The sequence below is a fragment of the Crassostrea angulata genome, chromosome 4 (assembly GCF_025612915.1).
Source record: "Crassostrea angulata isolate pt1a10 chromosome 4, ASM2561291v2, whole genome shotgun sequence".
Classification (NCBI taxonomy): domain Eukaryota; kingdom Metazoa; phylum Mollusca; class Bivalvia; order Ostreida; family Ostreidae; genus Magallana; species Magallana angulata.
In genome coordinates, this window is record NC_069114.1 from 1915925 (window position 1) to 1936411 (window position 20487).

The window sequence follows — 20487 nt, forward strand, 5'->3', positions numbered from 1 at the left end:
ACTATATACTATGCAATAAAGTGATTTGATTATAACTTTAGGGACGTATGTTGTTACAGCTGTATACGTAGGGCAAACAAATTTATGACATAATGTTCGATTTTGTTGTTTCATAACTAGTTTTCATTATCATGCACGCATAGATTTCCCCATTGTTAATAAAGAAGTATAGACTGCATATTGCATTTGGAGGAATCTTTGAGCATGTAAATTTTGTGTGATTAACTACTTATTTTTGAAATTCAAGATAACCTCATATTGTTTATTTTAAGAAACACAAAGTTATATCTATAAAACTAGCACAATAATTAAAAATATGATGCGATATGATAACGTAAATACTCTAACACAATATTCTCTCACCAGATGTCGTGCTTTAAATTGGTGAGAGAAAAATTAATTATCTAGGCTTTATGTCATATCATTGTCGCATCAAATTACTTTAAAAAATAATTGTATCAAGCGACGAGATACACTGGTGAAAGTCAACCATTACATTATATATATATATATATATATATGTTTCCTTACTACAAGGGTCGAGTTTGTTAGGTGCCGAATCAACCTAGTGCCGAATTTACCCCACTATGCGTGTTTACCGTAATCTAGCAAACAAACCTGCAGACCAGGAAGTAATATCATACCTGTGATCGCCATGTTAGAGGGGTTTGTAGTTATAACACATTTTATTTACAAAGCACAAGTAAATACGAAATGAATATGATAATATCGGATTACATATAATCACCTTACCGGTAGTTATGTTACATAAGGCTTAATAATCACAAGCACCTGTTTCTGCGATCAGTTTTTATAAGAGAAAACTTGAGGGATCTTGTACACTGGCGTCGGAAGGAAATTGAAAGTGGGGAGGCTAGACTTATATGAGGACCAAAACCCTTGGACTGAAATGTCACATTTTCATTGGTTTAAACATAGCACGTGATTGCCTCATATATCTCTATATTTGGTCAATGAGAAATAATATTAGGCAATATGGCCGTCATTGGTCGACGCTTCGCTTACTCATTTCGACATTTCATCGTATTTAATACATAAACCGCATGCCGTAAGTTCTAAAAGTATTTGGAGTAGTTGCCCTTTGAAATTCTTTAAAATTAGAGTAGTTGCCCTTAGAATATTGACGTCACATTGTTTTGTCTGTAGCAGAACAAAATGGCAGCGTCGAAATTTGCTCAAATCTCTGAAGAGGACAGGGAGAAAACATTTAAAATTGAATAGCAACAAAACATTGTTAGTAAACATAGGTGAAGCAAGGATTTTTAAAGAATATTTGAAAGGTGAGATTGAAAATTTTGAAGAGTTTAAATAAGTTAAATTGGACGAGATGTTAGGCATCTTGTACATGGTTTAAGTAGATCATCGCTATTTGTGAATAAATATGTCGCTTGATAGTCCTCGGGAAAACAAAACACTTATTAGGTTAGTTACTGACTCACTTCGCCTCGCCATCTATGAGATTGATCAACCCAATATATTTCCGTAGCGAGTCAGTAACTAACCTAATAAGTAATAATATTTCTTGAATTGACTTGTTTATTCCGAAAACTGTTCAAGCTGCTGTCAAAAGATAAGAAATCCCCCAATAAATACAAATATCTTATTGGCACAAGCACAATAACAATAATTGGCAAAGGTTCAATATATGCATAAACAGGTATGGTATTTATGACATATCAGTATAAAAGATGTATCATTAAGGAAGGAGTCTTTTCTGGTTTTCGACTTGTCAAACGTAAATTTGTTTAATTGTTCATTAAATCAAGATGAAAGGAAATTAAAATAGTATATTTTTCTTTCTTTTTTACTATCATACAACTTGACACAGAAAAATGTAATCAATGTTTAGAATGGAACAAGGACTATATTTTTGGCGTAATATTGGCGTAGGAAAATATCACATGTTGCGCAATTCAGAATTGCTGCAGATTATATATATAATGAGTCTGTTTTAGCATTTTAAAAACAATAACAATAATGTTGGATTTTTTTTTTTACTAATGTGAACTAATAATATGATACTTGGGTTTCAGAATATGTTTTTAAAATATGATTTGCCTATCAAATAACATTTTTATAAGCTTTTTAAAGCGCCCATTCTATACATTGATTTTTGTGAAAATATCACTAAAATCAGTTTTTCTCTTTTATGAAATGGTCAATATATTAGCTTTTCTGTCAATTTATATCTTTATATGAAGTCTTTATAATACATAAAAATTAGAAATATTTTATTATTGGAAGCATAAAAAAATAATCAAAATTTCTTCAAAATTTAAGAAAATTAGAGGAAATGCGGGCTAAGCAATATCAATTTTAGTATAAATATTTATTCCAATTTAGTAGTATAAGCTGATAGACACTCTCATGGTCTATGATTTCATTGAAGATTTGAATCTTCAAATCTTAAACAAATGTCTACAGAACTATAAAGAGCTACACTTATTTTTATCATTCTTTACGTTGAGGAAAAAGGTAGTGACCTTGACCTGACCTTTATCCGAAAACAAAAAGGTCAAATTTAATTAAACTGATAGAATCATTAAGTAATATGATCCGTTTGACTGTGTCAAAATTTCATGCATTTCTTATTATAAGAAGTATGTTTGATAATGAAAAGACTCCTTCCTTAAATTTCAAATTCCCATGAGAGGAGAATGGTTCTGATAATTAAGCAAGTGATCTGTTTTTGTATAATGTACATTTGTTGATAATTGAAAGATAATTGAAAGAGTTACTGTCAACACTGTTGAAGATTTAATTATTATTATTAAAAAAATTTCTAGTATGAAAACCTGTACATGAATTTCTCTCAAAAACTGTCCTCTGACATATGAATATATTATAAAGATAAGGGTTTTGGCTGCAAATTGTACACACAATTGCCAAAAAATGCGTTTTTAATTACTTCGAACTGCACGACTCTAGACTTTAATTGAAAATTCAAAAATATGAAAAGAAGTCATTGGTATCTACTAGCTCTCTCAATGCAGAAACAGGTCCCTGTTGGCTTCATGGACAGATCTAGAAGTGGAGTCTTAGAGGGGAGTGTCTGGGCCCTTTTTGAAAGTTTGAACTTCTTAAATTTACACACAGAGGTTAAAAGTTATGAAAATAGACCTTGGACCCCTCTCCATTTCCTTAGTAATCAAAATATCTATTGTCTCCGCCCCCTTGCAGGAAAAATTCCTGGATCCACACATATATACCTCCTTCCGTAAAAGGTTTCAGAAAAGGTTGTAAAAGGAGGTCACTAATTAGGTCATATGGGAGCAGAAATTGATAAATGTACATAACAGTAACCTTTTTAAAATAAAATTAAAAGGATATGGCTAAAAAAAACCTCCTACAGTGGAATTTGTGAGCCTAATAATGATATCAGGCTTATGTCATCAAAATGTTTATTGGACTGTCTAATGTTTATTCTATATTTAAAAGAACCCGTGCATATATTAGGTATATATGAAATCATTGTTTTAAAAAATAAAACAAACCCTTATTTTCAATCTTAAAATTATCTTTTTTAGTATTTTTAACCACTGAGTACTTTCATGACATATTTAAATGTTTTGCTTAACTCGTCTTCAAATTATAGTTATTAGTCAGGAAGCTAAGTTTTGCATGATTGTTTGATTAATTGGAAAACAGATCTTAGAATTGTTCGGGTTGTTCTCTTAATTTCAGAATTGTCCACAGTTTTGAAGGAGTTGTTTGACCATGGACCCTGAGTACAGCCTCCAGGATGTGGTACGGTGTCATCTCTGTGACACCCCGGTCCCCCCTCTACACTGTATTGTTTGTAACATACATCTGTGTGAAGACTGTGAGGGGAAACATCTCTCTGATAAATCCAAACAACACAAACGGTGCCATTCAAATATCGGAGATATTTTCCTTATTGTCAAAAACATTCCACAAAAATATGTGACCATTTCTGTGAACAATGCAACATTCCTATTTGTGAACTCTGTTTTTCCTCTAAGGAACACCAAACTCATGATGTAGTTGGCATTTTAAAAACTTTAGAAAACAAAACACAATTCTTACAGAGAGATTTACAAGATTTTGAAAAATTCATTTATCCTAAATATAAAGAAATTATATCAAACATTGCAAAACAAAAGGCAGATCTGAATGAAAACTCCCAGAAATTGACAACAACAGAGAAATAGACACCATGATCCCAAAACTGAAATCTGATCTTGATGAAATGGACACCAAACACCTGGCTGTCTTAAGCAAACAGGAAGATGAAATCAAACACACCATTTCTGAAATCACACAGAGCATTGCTGATCTGAAGAAGTTACTGGACTCCAGTGATGTCAGCCGTGTCTCTGCCTACAAATCCAGGAATGCTGAATTCAGAAGATTGCCTCCTAAACTCACAGTGTCATACCCAAGTTTTACCCCTCAGAGGATCAACACAGAACAGCTTTATCAACAGTTTGGTTCTCTGTCAGCGTCATCTATCAAAACAGAAGAACCTGGCTACACAATAGATTCTCCCCTGGACAGACTGCTCATTGATGTACCACAGATCATCACAGAGATAAACACTGAGTATAGAGCCATTAGAGGAATCTTACATGGACTACGCAGTGTGTCCTGTGTGAGTGATGAAGATGTTTGGACGTGTGGTTATAATGACAACAAGATGAGTCTCTACAACCTGCAGGGGGAACTAGTGAAGTCAGTCCAAACCATGTCAGGGAACTATCCACAGGACATAGCAGTGACAAGGAGTGGGGATCTAGTTTATACTGATGACGATGATAGAACTGTGAACATAGTGAAGAATACACAGATACAGACAGTGATCAGGCTACGGGGGTGGAGACCTTGGGGTGTCTGTAGTACCTCCTCTGGTGACCTCCTGGTTGTCATGGACAGTGATGATGATAAACAAACAAAAGTTGTGCGTTACTCTGGCTCCATAGAGAAACAAAGTATTCAGTACGATGACAAAGGACAAACTCTCTATTCATCTGGTAGATATAAATACATTAGTGAGAACAGGAACCTAGATATCTGTGTGTCAGACCCTATAGCCCGTGCAGTAGTGGTGATCAATCAGGCCGGGAAACTCCGGTTTACCTACACTGGTCCTCCCTCTACTACCAAGGAATCATTTGGTCCACGGGGCATCACAACAGACAGCCAGGGTCGGATCCTGACATCAGACTATAACAACAACCGTATCCACATCCTGGATCAGGACGGACAGTTCCTCCGCTACATTGACAACTGTCATTTACAGAATCCACGGGGTTTATGTGTGGACACCAGAGACAACCTCTTTGTGGCTGAGTACTTCACAGGTAAAGTGAAGAAATTACAATATAACATGTAACATGTGTAAATAAACTGTTTTGTTTAGGTGAACACAAACATTATGTGCGACTGTACTGCATGTATACAACATTTTAACAGACTTTATGTATATATATGTATCTATCTTTTTTAAATAAAAAAATGTTTTGTCATGTTATTGTATTATCTTTGTGTAAACCAGAACATAACATTATCTTTGTACATGCATTGATTTTATAAATAAAATTGAGTTGTACATCATTTGTATCTCCATCTTGATATTGGAAGTTTATTTAGATAAAATCGGTAAATTATGTTGTAGCAATTACAGAATTGAAAATTATCAATCTCATTATTTCCTTACCAATCAATTTGTTATGGGGTGGGGGATTTTGATGGTAGTGATAAAATGAACAATAAATACAAAATAAGATCAATTATTAAGATGTTTTTACATGTTGATATTATCATTCAGGGGTCAATAAGAGAGACAGAACATTAATTGATCCGCGGTAATTACGCCGGTATATTGGGTGAGTGATTCTGACCTCCCCATGAGGGAATTCTGAAACTGGATCATTCCTTAAAGGGGACAGGGAAGACAACCCCTGAATCACAGCAAAGTAGTAATGGGTTGATTATCAGCAAACATACATAAAGAATAATTCTTTGAGTTTTATGAGGTGATAATTTCGGTCGGGGCATGATCAAATCCAATAAAGCCGGAAGGGCTCTATGATAGATTTGATCACGTCCCGACCGAAATTATCATCTCATAATATTCAAAGAATGATTCCTTATTACTTATATTTATATAATTTAAGCCATTGTACGATTAACTGTTTAAATATTACTAAGAAAACCCCGCTGGCGCCCCAACTTGTAGTTATGGGTTTTATAGTACAAAATCAGTACGTAGTGTTATCACAGGCAAAGACACTGGGAAATGTAAATATAGTGGCATAAAGTGTGAAGGGAGGTGTTGTTGCCACTGTACAAGGCATATAGTGAAACAACAAAGGGAGATGTCACAAGGTCACATATTATAATTGTTGATCTAAATAACCAATGCAGCCACATGTTGTGTGTTGTGCCTTTAAACAAGGCATTTTATCTACTGTAGATGCCTTATTGCACGCAAGTGCTTAATTCTGCGATCCAGCCGTTTTCCATCGAATCGCGAGATATAAAAAAAATGGGATACCAAATTTTTATCAAAGTTTCATGTAGTTTAAATGTGTCTAAAAAATAAAAGTGACATTTTAAAACTTGCGAGATGCTCCTCTAGCGGTTTTACGTGTATATTAATTCCTCACTTTTAAATAGGAATCTACAGAGCATTTCCATAAGTCTACTCATAGTGGATTCTGTGTGTGTTTGGGGGGAGGGGGGGGGGGGGTGACCTATGATGGACTGGTGTACCATACAAAGGGAGTCGGTGACTTATCCGCTTAGCTATTCTGAAATTAGGATTCAAAGTTCACAGAACCAGCTGTCCTTGACATGCAACCTCTGTCCCTATCCACAAGAGATAACACCAGTCCTATGTGCACCGAACCATGAACCTGTCCTTGACATGCAGCAGGTGGTGAAGGACTCAACAACCAGGACCCCCTCATATTTGTCCTGTCCCCAGGAGTGGTCAGTATATGTAGACTCTGTGACTTCTAACAAGTATTGGTATATTGGAAGCAATTGGGTGTTTATTTACCTCGAAGTGTAATAGTTCTATAATCATTGCGATATTTGTATCACTTGCTGAAAATTTTGAAACATGAACTTATTGTAGCATACTTTTCTATTTTCATTAATGTGTCAAGTTCGTTCAAACTATTCACTGGAAATTGACTTCAAAAGTTACAATAGCAAATATGTTTATCATATGTTCCAGTTTATCAATCAATATACTGGTCTTATTCTGTGTCTGGACGCGCTTTTGTTCAAATCTCATAGCATGGCTTAGCATACTATATCATTTTGTGACGGCCAGACCGGTTTGAATACCGGCGCCAAATAGCTCAGTTGGTAAAGCACCCGACTAGAGATTCAGGGGGCCCGGGTTCGAATCCCAGTTTGGTCCATCATTATTTCTCCCATCCCGTTACAATTTCAATTTCTCATAGCATTGCATACATATCACATAGCATTGCATTGAAATCTCATAGCATATCATTAAAATTGCATAAAATAGCATAGCATGGAATTGTAAAAGATATGCATGAAATGACTGTAAAATTGTATAAATATAAGTAATAAGGAATCATTCTTTGATTATTATGAGGTAGGGGCGTGGTCAAATCTATCATAAGGGCTTCATTGGATTTGATCACGCCCCAACCAAAATTATCACCTCATAATACTAAAAAAAATGATTTCTTATTCCTTAAAAAAATCGCCCGCCAAGCTTTGCTCTCCTTTCCCAAAATACTTCACACTAAGATGGTTTTGTTATGAAAATGCAGAAACTTTTCAAAACGCTTAAAACCAACCATTTGTACACCACGACGAAGGAAAACGGATGACTGCAGGTCAAATAAAATGATCAACGTCAACTCTATTGACTGTGCACAACTGTTTATTAATAATTTAATACTAACAAAAGAAAAGCACAATCTGACCAAAAGTTAAAATATGCACAAGGTTCATCTGAATTTCAATGATGGAATCACTTTGTATTAACAAATGATAGACAATAACACTTAAATACTAGCAATAATTGTTTTATGTTGCATCAAAGGTTAATCTAGAAATGGCCAGGGAAAATTTCCAACATGCATATTTGACTTTAACCCCCCCCCCCCTCCCAACAATCTTCAAAACTTCTTCAAATTGGAAATGTTCCTACCATCATAAAAGATGCTTTTTGCTGAATATATGCTTGCATGTATAATGTACAAGTTCATTTCAGTGGACGTTTTAGCTTCATAAACGTAAATTTCCAATCCGCCAAGGGAGACAATCCCATGCGTTTCTCCCCCCCCCCCCCCCCCCCCCTGTCAGATTTAGTACCTTTCAAAATAATGAAACATCCATGGAACACCCCCGTTTGGCTAGAAAAGATGCTCAGTATACATCTTGTAAAATGTAAAAATGCATTTCAGTGGATGTAACAAGCTAAATAAACTTATAGATTTCTACTCAGTAGACCAATTTGTAATGTGTGTATGAAATTCGGACACAATGACATTATTCACAAACTTATCATTTCTTCAATACAAATTTATTATGAAAATCATCGAATGTATCATCAAGGAAATCAATTTGACCTCTTTTAATCTAATATTATTAATGTAATAATAAGATTGTTATTTAAATAAAGTTTGATATTCTTACAATATTTCAAACATAATACAATGGACCGTTCTGTGCGAGTATGACCATTGTGACGGACAGGTTCTGACATTAAAATAACCTTGACAATGCATTCCATGACCTTGACCTAAAATAATTTTTGTTCTAAATTTAAACAAACTGTGAGATGTAGTAATAGACAACAAAAAAAACTGAAAAACTAAAACAAAATGTTTAACAAGATTTACTATCCATAGCTCAAAGGAAAATGAACAAGAGATGACAAAAGCCATCTGCCTTATCACAATAACATGCACATTGTAGTTAAAAGAAATTCCTAAAACATTTTGGTACAATTTAATATCTTTGCATATAAACTCTTGCTACTAAAATGTACAATGGCATTTCTTGTTAACAGAAACCTTAAGTGCATCGTAGCAAGAAACGATCAGCTCTGTAGGAATCAAAGCAATAAGCTTAAAGTGTAGATAAAAACTTGAAAATCAAGGGGCATAACTCTCAATTGTAAAGAAAACTACATGACTTTTGTATATATACCACAATTTTATACATACTTAATTTATTAACTAGAGCAAGCCATTAATCAGTTATGCTTTCTCTTTTACTAAAGAGTTAATTCACAAGTGTACATATACATCCAGTATTTCTTTCCAGAGATAATTCACAGGTGTTACTAATTTTACATGCACATCATACAAGGAAGAATTCAACACTTGTCTCAAGTACAAATATTTGTAGAACACAAACAGAATTTTTAAAATACCCTATCCCAATCCCCATAATTTATTCCCCCTTGACTGATGTCTAAAAACAAAAAGCACCACTAAATATGGATGTATTCTGCCACCTTGAGTTGGCATCAACAAAAAAAAAAAAGATGATTTTTAGAAAGTCATAAATTGGTTTAAACAACAAACATACACACACTCTTTAATCAAAAAATGCACACTAGAATTCAGTGGACCTACAATGTGGTAACATTGTATCTAACACAATTCCCATACTCTCTTACACCAATACTCTCAATTTCATGTCATTAAATGCATTCAGGCGAGGATAAAAACAAAAAGAAGAAAGAGGAGATAATGCCTATCACACCAGTACTCATCTAGGAACACAATACACACTTTAACAGAAGCTCAAGGGAAGACACAACATGTGTTTCCGTTCAGCGTTAAAACCGGTACAAGCCTCACATTCGGACACTTCGTCGTGTCCAGGACTGGAATCTCACACTCCTACGCGTAGAAGGTTAAAACGATTATAAAATAGCTTTACACGAGTGTTTCCCTTTTTATAAAAAAGCTATCACCAAATTTGTTTTCACGGTGAAAACAAGCAGGGACTGCGGTCAGCTGGACCTCAGCTGACCCAAGTCTCCCGGGGGTCGGTCAGTGACCGCCCGCTATTGTCTGTGTGTCTCTCTCCCCTCTCTCACTCACTGGAGAATACACTGGGAGTCAGTGGTTGACCTCACACACACACTCTCTCCGCCGATGGAGCCACCAAAAGTCCGCACCACGGCAGGACCCTCTCACAGACCACCACACTGTGTCAGAACTTGAAGCCTTCTTGCGGAACACTGGCGCTCGGATCAAACTGGTAGCCCTGGCTGGACACCTCAGGGGCAAGGTTAGGGTCTTCTTCAGTCTACAAACAGAAATGAGAAACAATGTCATAAGCAGAACAGTGTCAGTAGTAACACAGGACTCACCATCTTCTACTATCCACACAGGATACGGGTGTGATAATAAACATCTTCAAATCACCCTGCTATCCATCCAAAGTTACCTCTGCCTCTCAACTTGTACATAATCTTTAATGGAGAACCCGGTCTTTACAAGTTGATAATATAATAATCTAAATGCTAAATGCCCGATAAAATTGTAAAAGCGAAAGTCATCCCCTCAGATCTAATCCAGGCTAAGCATTCATTTCCTCTTTACACAAATAAAATATGTTTTCCTTTTAACTAATATGCTGATTTCTTAAGAACAAGAACACATATATGCTACAATGTAAGTTCTATTGCAAGGGAGATAATTTGCATAATTTAAATTCAGACCTTGATTTTTTTAACAAATCATAAACAGATTAGTTTTTATAACATAATATCCTTGAACAAACTACCAAGTACTGTGAACTCGGGAATCCTCAGAATGTGTGGTAGCCCAGTTAACATACATATGTATTATTAAAACAGTACCTTGATCCAAAGATCACTCTCATTGCCAGGTATGGATCAAATCAAATGAGACACGAAGATCTGATGATCTGCTCCTGGCATTGAGACGTGATCTGGATCTTTGGATCAAGTTGGTTATGATGATAAATTTATTTTATAACCTTGTCCATCTAAAAGTTCCAGTTATAATCAATTTTTTTTAAATCCATTGTATGACTTTCTTCAACAATGCTATTTTTAAATGTACTCTTTTAAATTTATTGTGTAATACGCCATCAGTTTCAGAGAGTGGTGTTATAGATTTGGAATTCCACAGTGTGTGGTATTTAGAAAACAGATCACACTGTAAAATTTACAGTATCAAGGAAGGAAAATTGATGGGTATATGATGAATTTTACCATTTCATCGAAAAGTACCATATACTGCTTATTAAACCCTTGTAAACCTGTATACTTTGTACACCAATCCATAAATGAAAATCAGCCCCCACAAATACATGTACAATATCAAATCTAGTGACAATAGGCTGTACTTACATCATCTGAGAAGTAGTGATCTATTATTTCATACGCCAACTTGTAAATATCTTCATTTTCATGGTTCTGTAAAGCTTCTATTTTGTCTAATCCTGAAATTACAAAACAATCCGTGCTCAGTCTGGAGTTCTTTAATTTCTAACACATTCATGAAGTCTTAATTGTACATTTGTATTGCATAAATTAAAAATTTCATAATAAAGCTCTGCAAAAATGATTTCTTGATGACACACTATGACAACACACTATGACAGTGACTTCATCTTATGTCATGCATCTAAAGGTGTCAATCTGCAGAAGGAATCAATTTTTTTTCTTGGCCTAATCATGATAATGATATAAATATGTTATCAGGAATTCAATAGCTTGAATTTCATTTTTTATGTTACATAAACTTTGTTGGGACAATTTATACCTTTTCTTGCTTTGTATCATTGTACAGATATTCTCTACATTGTCCCCTGTCATCTTCAGTATATTATTTGTAGGATACCTACCCCCACATTCCTCTATCATTGTACAGATATTTTCTACATCCTCCCCGGCCATCTTCAGTATATTATTAATTCCATCCAACACAACATTCACTACTTGAGTGTCCTTAACTCCCAATAAATCACAGAAAGGGGAAATCACTCCGTTCTCAACCACTTTCGCCACCTGTAAAGGATAAACAAATAAATAAACAAATACAATGGACTCTGCTTCAAACAAGAGTCAATTTGTCCGAGGCAAATTACCAGAATAACTAAACATTAAATTAAGTTGCTTTTCATTTTGGAGGCCTTAAGATTTTACTGCAAGAAAATTTAACTTGTTGTAAGCCTTGAAAATCTATATACAGAAATTGTTTGGACAGTGATTGAGTACACATGTAATTTTTTGTTTTACTTTCAAACATCAGTCAAATTGCATTGTCATGTCTTTCTTTTGTTTTTCAATGCTCAATCATTTGTCAATAGGAATTGTTTCTATTTAGTGCAATGCTTATAAACATGCTGTATAACTTCCTTCCCTTAATTCATATACAACTTTTTTTTAAATTTAGAATTCCTTTAGAATTTCTCTTTTGCTTTTTCAACAAATAATATTCAATCAAAATATAAAAAATTCTTAACATTTTTATTTCTTACTTTAATCCTGATGCAAAAATTGAAAGTAAGTGATAAGAATTTCCTGTCATTTAAATTAACACAAACACAAGTCTTATTCTAGTCTGTAATATGTTTTATATTTACTGATAAGGATGCAAGCCATGCTTCAAATAAACAATTGTGAATGATAAAATCAAGCATTAATTTGTGTGCACAGGGAAGGTGAGTTTTGTGTACAGTCATCCAGAAAAATATGTCATCTTCTTTCCTTTACTGTAGAATTTAGCATACCATGTGCGCTGAAGTATAAACTCTGGTCTCATATCTCAGGTGTTGTGAACAAGACAGGTATTATCAAATAAAACAAAGGAACAGGTGAGAAAGGTGGGAAATCGTTATCAGACAGGGAGTTATATTTTACCAAACGCCAGATATCCTATCAAATAACCGAAACTGCATTCTTCCCCATCAGATTATCAGGAAAAACCATAAAGGAATACATGAGAAATAGTAAAATCTAAAGGTTCTTAATTACCTGTTCCTTGTTACCACTAATTGTTAGATTGCTAATTGCCCAGGCTGCTTCTTTCTTTGTCTGGAAGTCACCCTGAAAAAAGACAAGAAAGGAACTTAATGAACTTGTATAAAAACTAGCTATTGTCTGCCACTGCTGTCAAGAATAGATTTAGTGAATTTCCTCTGCCCAGTGATCTCTTCAAAACTATAACTTCTTCTCACCAGGTGATAAATTGAGAATAAGACTTACCCTCCTGATATGATTAGTGAAATAAGATTTACCTCCCAATAACATATGATAAGACTTACCCTCATGATGAGTTATGAGTAAGGCCTATAAAAAAAATTGTGTGTTTACGGTAACACTGATGAAAAAATTAGGTTAGGTAGGTAGGGATTTTTTTTTATTTTATCATATTTTTTTTCTGCATGAATCCTAAGAATGTTTGTTTGTGTCATATTGAAAAACAGGTTTTTTTTATTAGAAATAACATTAAATTCACAATCGGATAAAAACAGACATCTAAAAATGGTAGGATTGGGGCATTTTTGTAGGTTAGGTCGGGTTACCCTAAACACACAACTTTTTTTTTAGGCCTAAGGTAAGACTTACACCATGATGAGCTATGAGAAAGACAAGACTTACCCTCATCAGATGATGAATTATGAGTAAGATTAGACTTACCCTCATCAGATGATGAATTATGAGTGAGATAAAACTTACCCTCATCAGATGATGAATTATGAGTGTGATAAGACCGGCATCTATCACAGCTTGCACTTGGGACTGATTTCCAGCCGTTATATTAGATAAAAACCACACTGCCTCCTGTAACATACACAGAAATAAATCAGTTACAGCACTGTCTGCTATAACATAAACAGAAATAAATCAATTACAGCACTGTCTGCTATTCAACAACTTTATCTCTGAGCACAAGGAATTCCCACCTGATAGGCTTACTGTGACAGCTCAGCTGTCAAATATTAGTAACACTCATTATACTAAAATTATTACGAGATTAATTGATATTCTACGAACAACAAATGTCTATTGATTGATCATTGTTGATAGACATAACTACTAATTGATTACATGTGCAATTATAAACATGTCCATCTAATTTAACAAAACATGTTTGAGATCAACTTTCCATGTGATGGCCGGTCAAGCAAAAAAAAAAAATATTGCATATTTAAGTTTTTGACATTTTTTGAAAAAGCTGTGAAAATGTTTAATTAATTATATTGAAACAAAACATAAAAAATAATAAGGTGGAAGACCTCAAATTGTTTGAGAACAATTAGCCTACTGGTTTGTTAAATTAAATTCATCTATTAGAATAATTGGTGTTCGTCATCTCTTCTCGTTCATTGAAACTGCTTACAACAAACTGCGCTCGGGTATGTTACACTTACCTTATTAATTTTCTCTTTGGGATGGGTCAGCAATGAGGGGAAGTGAGAGAGGGCATCACAGTTGAGGACAATCTGTGTCTGGTCATCAGTTCCTGTTACAATGTTCCCGACGGCTCGAAGGGCTGCCGTCTGTAACACAAACAAAAACATCACACGGGGAAATTCATAAAGGTACATCTATTAGCTTCTGCAATACCTAAATCTTATAGGGGGGGGGGGGGGGTGTTCAAGCCTTGCATAATTACACATAAAGTTCTTGCATGTAAAAAGTCATTCCCTGTATTAAATGAACAAAATTCATGCAATATATAGTCAATTGCAGAAATATTAATTTTCAAAAAAAAAAAAAACTGCCTAAAAACATGGTATGGATAAAAGTTTCTAAACACTACATATCTGTTAAGATTTCTTCTGAACTCTATGGATCAAAATAAACTGTACCTGCACTTTGACATCTAAGTGGCTCAGGAGAGGGACGAGGAAGGGCACCACCCCGGAGTCGATCACCATTTGTATCTGTTCATTGCCGCCGTCCGTTAAGTAGGACAACGCCCACACAGTGTCCACCAGGATCTGTAACATCATTCATCTCATGTCTTAAATTAAACTTCAAAATATCGATTCATTAATCAACTTTCATCATTGAGTTAAACATTTTTTTTCTACCAGACTTGTAAATAATTTTTGCACAGAAAAACAGTTATCTTCCTTTGAACAATCATCCTCCTACATAGATACAGGGATGTAAAAGTCACTGCATGACAAATCTTGAGATGTAATTAACCAAGATACGATGTGATTCATGAAGTACAAGTAGCATTAGAGATCTGTATTTATATTTCTGGCAAGGAATGCTACTCTATATTAATGAAGCAGATCTGCCCTTATCTTTTTGTCATGGAATGTTATTTAGTAAACACCAAAGAATGTGGTGGATTAAGCTTCACAAAGTCTAAGTTTTGTTCACCATGCACAGCCACATCAGGACAGATGCTGGCGCACTTATTCATTTTATTGCAAAGTTGAAAAGGAGAATTGCTGACATTTCAATTTAAGTTGAAAGTTATTCCCTTCTGCATATCATGCAATAAAATTATTAATTTTTTGGGAGGAGGGAGTGAGCTATAGTGGCGAGCTTACATTAATGTCTGTGTGATGGATCAGCTGACACAGGGCGGGCAGGATCTCCTGAATGGTCTCCAGTGGGGGAGGGGGCTCCTTGTTCCTGCAGAGATTCACGATCACCCAGGCGACGTTTCTTAAGAATGGCAGAGGAATGTTGGGGTTGATGAAGTTCAGCAGTGGTTTCACCGCGCCCAAGTTAATGACGTAGTCTCTGCACTGTGGACCGTCACCTGTAAATCCAGGTACGTGTAAATGTATATCCACTAACAAAGACTTGTGTAATATCTCACAAGGACAGGTGATTACATACCTATGATGTTCCCCAGGGCCCACACAGCCTGCTCACAGACGTTCTGGTGATTGGAGGAGAGCAGTCTCAGGAACAATGGCACGGCCCCTGAAGTAAAGTAAACATGTCAGATATCATCAGGAAAATGACAGAATCAAAGTCTCAAGTACTGGACTAAAGTATGAAAGATTTAATGGGTATCCATTGCCATTAAACAAAACATAGATTTTGAAAGTTAACTTCAAGAGAAACTCAATTAAATTGTCTTTCCTTAAGTTACACACTCAGGAATATTGTAAATTTTGGATGTTGTAGGGAACTTGACCCACATTACTAATCTCCACATAATGATCTGCAAGGCCTACCAGTGTTTTACTTTTTATCTTCTACATATATCGCGGGCCTTACCAGCATTCACTACTGCTTGTGTCTGTTGGGAGGTTCCTGATGCAATGTTTGTCAGTGCCCAGGCCGCTTCAAACTGAAGATTGTGGCTGAAATTAAAACAAAAACAATCAGTATAAAAACTGAAGTATTAATGAATCTATACAGTCAAAAACATTACTTTTAGCTGTGTCATCTGGGAGATTAAGACTTGTCAGGTTATTTAGGTAGAAACTTAAAATACTACAATATGAGTGACTTACTTGTCGTCCTTCAGAAGACACTCGACTAGGATGGGGAGGATTCCCGAGGCGATCAGGTCGTCTATTGGGGGGTTCCTGTCACTGGACAGCAGCTTTCTGTAATAGAACCATGAAGCAGCATTAAATGTACATTCTCAACAAATAGTGGACCCTCTCAATACTACACTGATGTCAATACTGTATAACGAGAAATATTCGCCAGTTTTATATTTGCCCCTTTAGTAGTGGGTGAATTTAAGACTGGGCAAATTCAAAACAATTCTAAAACAACTGTATGAATTGGAAAGAGTTTGTATTTCTAACTGTGTCCGGGCTTAATCAAGATGGGACGAAACTGTTGAAGGTGAAGAAGGGGAAAAATACAGCTAGCTATAGCGTATCAATTGGAACTTCTCAATGTTACATTACACAGTGATGAGAGTGTATTATTTAAGGTTAGATTCTTGATCACTGTTTCAACAGAGTACATTCAGATAGAAAAGCTAGAACTTGATCCTTTCCCTTTCACATTAATATTTTAGTCTGATTCTTGAACACTCAACATGCGAGATAGAAATTGGAATCTGATCGCAAGAGGGACAGATATACAGGACTAGGTGGCGAGCTCCCCAGTGTCAACTGTGTGACTTTTACACCTGGCATGATTTGCTCTTTACTTTGTGGCCTGTACAGCAAGCAGTGGGTTGTACTGTGGGGTCTGAGCTTGCTGATTTAGTGCTACCCTGTATATAGTTTTACCTGGCGGCCTGTACAGCGTTGAGTTGTACTGTGGAGTTTTGGCTTGCTGCGTTCTCCACTATGGACTGTAGGGACTGGCTGGTCGGCTTCTCTGTGTCGTCAGAGTCAGTACTGTCCTGTATTGGTACATTTCTTCTCTTCAACACATGCTGGTCTCTCTTGTTCTGAAACCCACAAGCAAAATATGTAAAACTTTAATGGGATAAAAAATATAACAGTTTTCAAATAGTCTTTCTTTTTTCACTTCAAATCGGGAATTTAAAGGCTAGTGCTTCACATAAAGCTGAAATTCTGTACCTCAAATTGATATCTCAACATGCATACACCAGTGAAACTACCATTAATTTTCTCCAAGTGAATATAAATTAATTTCTTAAATATCTCAAACCTAATGATTCCTTAAAGTTTTTTTCTCTCTTCCTTAACAAGTCACTGAGTCAGAGGTAACAAGGTTTGACTATAAATGCCGGTACATATATTCCACCTTCACTTGTTTATCTTCAACTTGGTACAGTAACACCAAGACCCCAATACAAAATTAACAGAGAGATTAAGAGGGCTTGATGGTCGTCAAGGCCATTTTTAGACTGTATTTATCTCCTTTAGAAAAGCTCTATATAAAAATATAAGAAAATACCCAAATTTTAAAGTTAGCATTTATGAATTTGTTCTTTCATTAATGATAGTTTATATGTTGACAAATCATGTGATTGTCTTAAAATTTTTGATATAGCTGGTGGTTAATGCATCAAAAGGTGGCATTATGGGGTGAAGAGTTAAAAGGAGATGAATAAGAGACTTCACTGTACTTTTATATCATTGACTTTACACACACTGTTTCCTGATCCCAAGGCAGACTTGACGAATAAATCATATGTCATCTATGAGAAATATTTTCTAACTTTCCAGACCATGGAGACAGATAAGCACCGTCTTACCTTTCTGATCTCAACTGTTACTTCAGTACGCCGCCTTCTCATTTCCTGAAGGAAAAAATTACAAATGTGAAATAAAGTTATATCGTCTTTAAATGGAATATGGACTTTAAATGTTACATGTTCTTTGGTAAAAGATTTGAATCACTCAATTATGACAATGTTATTTAATCTTTTTCCTAGTTAAGCAATGTTGATACACAAGATTATTTATTCTATTTGACAAAATACCGATTTAAATTACATGATTTGAATAAATTCCTTTTGATCCTATGTTTGATGTAAAACTTGGCTAAATTATTTGAAACAAAGCAAGTTCTGATTCATTTGCTCAGCCATTAATTTTTTTTTAATTCATTTGATTTATTATCTCATTTTAGGTATTGAAAAGGTGGCTTAATCAAGACAAGTTTTTCTTACTTGTTTCTTTCATATCTTTTAATAAATTGTAGAAAATAAATATTGTGTTTATCATTGATGAACAACTATATGAGCAGTTGTTCTCACCATTATCTATGAAAATAAGCATCCTTTATCATCATATATATAATAGTCTTTTGATTAAAATTAATTAGAGCATCAGCTTGATCAGTAACCAAATTTCTATATCATCATGCATGCTAATCATTATGTAGTTCCATTTTATTGTAAACACATCTTTTGGTACAGAAATAAAAAATTGTCATCAATAAACCAATGTTCACTATTTTAATCAATTAATTTTAATACCGAGCGCAGCTAGAGGCGGGCGAAACCTGCCTCGCGAAGTGAGGATTAATGGTAACGCGTATATATAAGAAAATCAGTGAAAAAATGAAAGTTGAGTCAGGGGTACTAAGACCCCCAAAAAATTCTTCCAGCCCTGGGCGCCGCCATAATGGCAGACATTTTGTTTTTAAAAAGTTAGTTCGATCATTGATTGACTGGTACTTATCGATGTTTATTCCCCATACACTCCAGTGTTTCAATAGAAGGTATTTTGAATTAAGAGAAATAAAAGACGACACCAGATAAGTCTCAATAGTGCTTCAATCAAGAAACACGACTAGTTCTATGTATGTCTATGTATGTCTTAATTATCAAATTATCACAAAATAAAAAACATTTACATCAAGGAACTGATCTTACAGATACTGAATAAAGTATTCAATTTTATTACCGCAGCATTTATATATGAATTAAATTGATAAACAATGAAAGAAGAAATAAAAAAAAAAGTTCGGAATAACGAATCTCTCTTCGGCTATTTCCAAAGACAAAACGTGTACGTTTTACGTCTGAAACATGACGTCATAATGTACACTGAGCACGCAACGTTTAATTAAAATTTGGAAAATGATTTGAGCAGGCAACCAGGCGAATCATACTTTGTGCATTTCAAATAAATGTTGTTCTACAAAACTGCACTGTGTTAAATCTGCGCTCGGTCCATCGTTCACATATTATTATTTATATATACATGGTTGGGAAAACAAAATCCTGAAGCCAAACCTTATAATACCCCTCTGAAAACCCCATACAGGGTTCATTGGGTTTGTATTGATTTAGTAATTAGCTAGATGTCAAATTGACAAATGAGTGGGATATACAGCAACTCTCAAATGTTTATGACACTTTCTTTGTTCGATGGTTTTTGAATGCAAAACATACATAAAAATAAAATAAAAATAAAGGTTTTATAAACTTTTATGACACCCATGTTTGTCCTTCATGTGGTTTAGAAACCATAAAGACAAAATCTTCAAAAGAAGATTCTTTAAGTTCTACAGGATCTGAAATGTTCTTCTTCTCTGATTCAGCAATATCAAAGGTTAAAATCAAGAAGCAAAAATACAACTCTACAACTTTCATATCATCTTTCCGTTTAAACTGTTCATTTTAACATGCGCAATTTCGTAGCGAAATGGCGTGTCTATGAATCAATTATGAACGATAACTTTGATATAATCTTACATCTGCATCCTTCCCTTTGTTTTTAAACAAATGGGTCCGTCCTTTGCTGTTCAATTCTGTCGCCATTTCACAAATTTTTAACAGGCAGTCCTTTCGAAAACGAGAATCACAATGTCCTGGCCAAGAATTAAATCTCTGCCATGCGACTTCACTAAAACGCTTTCCGATTGGTCAATATGACAATGTGGCGTTCATGGTACACGTGTATAACAAGTGTTTTGATGTTAGATGACTGTGTCTACATTTAAAATATATTCTACAAATTATTTTGCAATGTTTTAATTTACTTTGAATTAGTGCGATATTGCTTTTTTACTGCAATTTAACTGCATCAATTGAACCAATCGAATGACTTCTAACAGTTATTCAATCATTCGGAACTCTTTCATTCGGATTCTCTTCG

General features: G+C 34.8%; 1 protein-coding gene and 1 pseudogene across 1 annotated transcript; one reads left to right on the forward strand and one right to left on the reverse strand.

Moving 5' to 3' along the window:
• Window positions 1-618: 618 nt before the first annotated feature.
• Window positions 619-5579, forward strand: LOC128181124 (tripartite motif-containing protein 3-like; annotated as a pseudogene).
• Window positions 5580-8851: 3272 nt separating this feature from the next.
• Window positions 8852-20268, reverse strand: LOC128181314 (importin subunit alpha-4-like). The gene is made up of 14 exons (XM_052849674.1): window positions 20085-20268; window positions 18135-18179; window positions 17197-17360; window positions 16459-16554; window positions 16220-16305; window positions 15833-15919; window positions 15538-15752; window positions 14839-14970; window positions 14398-14526; window positions 13703-13807; window positions 12998-13069; window positions 11866-12028; window positions 11369-11460; window positions 8852-10296 (listed from the first exon to the last, which is right to left on the reverse strand). The coding sequence occupies exons 1-14, from the start codon at window positions 20148-20150 to the stop codon at window positions 10201-10203; spliced, it is 1548 nt and encodes a 515-aa protein (XP_052705634.1). The 5' UTR covers window positions 20151-20268; the 3' UTR covers window positions 8852-10200.
• Between the last annotated feature and the right edge of the window lie 219 nt (window positions 20269-20487).